The 4,835-nt window shown below is 37.8% G+C and overlaps 1 protein-coding gene across 1 annotated transcript; it reads left to right on the plus strand.

Moving 5' to 3' along the window:
- Window positions 1-263: 263 nt before the first annotated feature.
- On the plus strand, window positions 264-3,314 carry LOC113315197 (basic leucine zipper 19-like). The gene is made up of 3 exons (XM_026563503.1): window positions 264-389; window positions 932-1,840; window positions 2,972-3,314. The coding sequence occupies exons 2-3, from the start codon at window positions 1,057-1,059 to the stop codon at window positions 2,998-3,000; spliced, it is 813 nt and encodes a 270-aa protein (XP_026419288.1). The 5' UTR covers window positions 264-389; window positions 932-1,056; the 3' UTR covers window positions 3,001-3,314.
- Window positions 3,315-4,835: the final 1,521 nt, after the last annotated feature.

Consider the following 4,835-nt stretch of genomic DNA (forward strand, 5'->3'; position numbering starts at 1 on the left):
CTGGGGCTATTAGACCGTCAACTACTACTAAAGCGATAATCCTTGCCATATCCCCATGCAATAATCCTTGTCATATCCCCCATACAAACTTTCCTTCCTCCTTATAGGAATAATCCTCGACACTAGGATAGACTCACCGAGCTGCACCGAACACCTGTCACTCATACCAAAAAACAGCAACTAACCCCTTAACCAAGTTCCTCCTTGCAAATATAAGCACCTTCGCATATTGACACTCTGTATAAATCTACAGAAGCTCCATTATTATTTTTCATTCTCTCTCTCTCTTTTTGTCAATTCTGTAGGAACTGGAAACATACATAACCACATAACCAGCTCTCTCCTCTCCTTCTCTTTCCCGGATCCTTTCTCTGTCTTGGTTTCAGGAGGTAATAATAATACTTTTTTTTTTTTTTTTTTTTTTTTTTTTTTGTACATTCATTAACCCAAAATAAATCTCTATGCAAATTTCAATTTCCCAGTGTTTTATTCCGTAATTTGTTACTCTTAATAGAATACAATTTGTTTGCTTTTTTATGATCCGTTTCTGTGGTTATTCTCTGAGTATTTTCCGGTTTAGGGTTTTAGAGTATCGATTATTAGGGCATTTCAGTAACTTAGGGCCAAATTAGGAAATAATTGATTGCCAAATTTGGAAATTGGGGTTAGGTAATTTTAAATTTGTGAATGCGATGATAGTTTCGGGGGTTTCTAGGGTTTGAAATTCTGCCCCCTTTTTGAAAAATATGAGATTTTGATCATTGGCTGGTAAGATTTATCATTTATGCTTGTAATGTCTGGTTTGATTGTGTCCTCTGCTTTTGCTTTCTAGGTTTAGATTCTGTGTTTACTTTTGTTACTTTATACTTGAATATTTCTTGCTTTTACTCAGTCTTTAATTCCCATCCTGCTGTTTTGAACTTTTTTTTAGGGTTTTTCAATTCTGCGTAGACTAGAAAGAAGAACCTTTGATTGGAATCATCGGAAAGGGATAGCATTTGTTCTAGTTCATGGTTGAAAGTCCAAAGTAATTGGTGAATACTTAGTTTTTTAATCATGGATGATGGAGAATTAGAATTCTCAAACCAAGTTTTAAATATGAGTGATTCGATGGATGATGATTTCTTTAATGGTCTCCTCAGTGATAATGGCCATGCGTGCACTCATACTCATACTTGCAACCCACCTGGACCAGATTTATCTCACACACATACTTGTGTTCATGTCCACACTAAAATCCTCCCCCCTGAAGATAAGACTACTACTGAAGATACGGATGAATCTGTTGAAATGAAGTCTAAGAAACGCGCACCAGGTAACAGGGAAGCTGTTCGTAAGTATCGTGAGAAAAAGAAAGCTCGGGCTGCTTCATTAGAGGATGAAGTTGCCAGATTAAGAAATGTAAATCAGCAATTGATGAGAAGGTTGCAGAGTCAAGCTGGTCTTGAGCAAGAAGTAGCTAGGTTGAAGTGTTTGCTTGTAGACATTAGAGGAAGGATTGAAGGCGAAATTGGATCATTTCCTTATCAAAAACCCACAAAGGGTATTGGTGGGGTTCCTCAGCACATGCCGTCCTCTAACATGGTTGGAGCTTATGCTGTGAACCACTGTGATATTCAATGTGATGATCAGGTTTACTGCTTGCATCCTGGATTGGATACATTGGGTGTTGATGAAGCTGGTGGATTCCACAATGAAGTATTTGGGCCTTGTGATGCTGGTTACATGCCGTGTCATGAGAATACTAGTTCAGGGTACAAGGATCATTTAGCGTGTGGACAAACAAATGCCGGGTCAACCGCTAATGGTATTCCTTCAGCTGCTGCTAAGAAGCGAAAAGGTGAGAAAACTTAAACTCTTTCTACTTAAGTTTCCTAATAGGTTCCTAAGTTTCTCTTGGAGGATAATTGTTATGTTTCTTTTTTTTGTAAGTTGTACAGATTGTTATGTTTGAATAGCTGGCTTAGAGTTTATAATTTTTCAATTTCAGTAAATCTGTAATTGTCCCTCTTCTTGGTTTATAGAGGAAACTTGTCTCTACAAACTTAATTAGGAAAATACAAAATATGGCATCGTAGATAAACCAATTCTGCCACTCTTTGTATTGGTGCCTAGTTTTTTGTTGTGTACATTATGATCAATATTTTTGGTTTCATGTCTGATTAGTGATCACTGCTTTATTAAGAAAATAATATAGAACAACTCATGATGTAGGGGGTCAATAGAACTCCTCAGATAATTGTTATTTTTTATTTATTTTTTTAGTTCTACAGATTGTTATGTTTGAATAGCTGACTTGAAAGTATATGAGTAAATCTGTAATTGTCCCTCTTCTTGGTTTTGGTAGGAAACTTGTCCCTACAAACTTTATTAGGAAAGTACAAAATAGTGCATCGAAGATTAATCAATTCTGTCCACTCCTCGTGTTGGTCTCCAATTTTGTGTGTACATTGTGATCAATTTGGATTCATATCTGATTACTGCTTTATTAAGAAAGTAAGATAGAACAACTCATAATGTAGGGGTCAATCAAAGACCTCGGCTAAAAATTGTATAGGCCATAATGGTAAATGCTTTCATTTTGTAGACATCTGAGAATCCTAAGTTCTTTGTTTAAGCATTTTTCCTATGCTGGGTTTTAGTCTTTTAGATTTAAGTGAGAGCGAGAAAGGGTGACAAAGATTCATGCTTTTAGTTTTCTGGGGTATTTGAAGAAAAGCTGTTGCATGAGCAAATATCCGTCTATCTGTTTAATCTAATTTTACAGTGGGTGAAATACATTTCTGTTAGTTTTGTACATTTCAAAAACTTAAAACCATGTATGATTGACAAGCTTACCGTAGGGTTTATTGCCATGTTGTTGGTAATCGCTGTTGTTATCCTTTTAGTATGTCATTTGTTCTTCTGCTGCGTTAGGTTTGTGTGCCTTCTTTATGATGAACTAATTACTAATAAGCATGATACTTATCAGGAGGAGTTCGTACGCCAGCTACAGTTTGAAGCAAGTACCCTGTGAAGCTGTCACAAGGAGGAGGATGAGGAGCTGAGTGTACATTTTGATCTTCGAATAAGTAGTTTCAATATAGATGAAGGCTAGTTAGCGTTTCATTTTGATTTACTATTCTTTTTGTTTTCTATTTGGGTTCGTTGGAGGGGTGTTGTTTCCGTCTTGACTATTTGTTGATCCCCTCAGAAGCATATGTAGTATTGACTTTTCCCGTTCAATCTTAACATATCATGTAAAGTTGCCATGTGACTGAACACAAAAATGCACTTGTATGAGGAAATCTTAATTGCTGATGGTTTCATTTAAATTCACTCTATACAGCTTTGCCCATATCTTTAGGCATATTTGCTCCTTAGAAGAAAGATGAAAGTATCGGGTCAGGTGTCTGGTACTGGTACTTGTTTTTCCTTAGGCTAAGTCCTATGGGCTAGATTGAGCTATGGGTTGCGCGGACGCGACACGACGCTGACACTATAAAATTCTCAAAAAACTAGGATGCCGACACGTATATATAAATATATACATATTATATTTATATATTATTTATATACACAATTATGTATTTATACAACAAAGTCAGGTGTTTCAATCCTAAAAATTAGAAAATGATGCTACATGTGTATAAATTTCAAAAGAAAAGAAGATATTGTTTGTTTATACACGCCGAAGGTTAACCAGTCAATCACTATTGAACACATGGCACAATAAAAATGCATTCTTAGATTAATACATGCCCAACTAAGGGTATACGTGATGTCATTTCCAATAACAAAACCTAAATAAAGGCCTAAATGATTGATCTAAATGTTTGTCTTTCCTCATTAAATTAATAATAGTAAAAATAAAGGAAAAAGTTTAACTGGAAATGAGAAAAAAAAATGCGTCAAACCCGAGTAATTGGTGCGTCCAAACCAGATGCGCGCAGGATGCACAAATTAGTGCGTCGGACACGCGTCATGTCAGCGTCCCACGCGCGTCCCGTGTCCGACGCGAGTCGGACGCGGACACTGCTTAAAAAATGGAGCGTCCGTGCAACCCAGATTGAGCTGCTAGATTGGCAGTTAAGTGTTGCAATTCAAAAAAAAGTGTGGCCTAAAAGTTAACACTAGTTCTCTCTCCTAGCATGTGCAGTTCAACTAGCAGCGAGATTGAAGCGCTGAATGGTTCAGCCTTCAAAAAGTGACCTTAGCGGTTCAGGCTCACAAAAATCACACGGATCACAAAAATCACAAAATTTGATCTGACATCTGAAATTTAAAGCCCTGAACCAAACATCGCTGGGCAGTGGTCCCAGCTGACATGGACTGCTAATCTAGCTGCTAGATTAGCGCTCCCATAGGACTTAGGAGGTTGCCCTAGCTGACGTGGACTGCTAATCTAGCTGCTAGATTAGAAGACCATAGGACTTAGCTACATACCAGTTGGACTTTTCCCCTCTCGCAGGGAGACAGAAAGAGGGTACCAACTCCTTGGACTTAATACATTGCGCCGCTGGTGCTCATTTTAGTACACCAAGCTGGGATCACCTCTGTATTTATGATCCACCTGCAAACCCCACAAAAATGGATTCCAGAGAAATACAAATTCTACTTTAGCTGCTATTTGGTGCCTAATTTGAGATCTCAATGTCCTAATGCACTCTCATGAAAAGCATGGTGGTTCTATAGAAACTGACATCAGCAAAGAGATGTGTTGGATTTGGGCGTTGCTGGACCTGCCTTCACATGGTCTAACAATGCAGTCACCACTCTTTGAGAGACTGGATAGAGCATTATGTAACACATAATGGAGCAGTTTTACATCACCCAAGAATTGAGAGTGACCATGC

Source organism: Papaver somniferum, chromosome 1 (assembly GCF_003573695.1).
Source record: "Papaver somniferum cultivar HN1 chromosome 1, ASM357369v1, whole genome shotgun sequence".
Classification (NCBI taxonomy): Eukaryota; Viridiplantae; Streptophyta; class Magnoliopsida; order Ranunculales; family Papaveraceae; genus Papaver; species Papaver somniferum.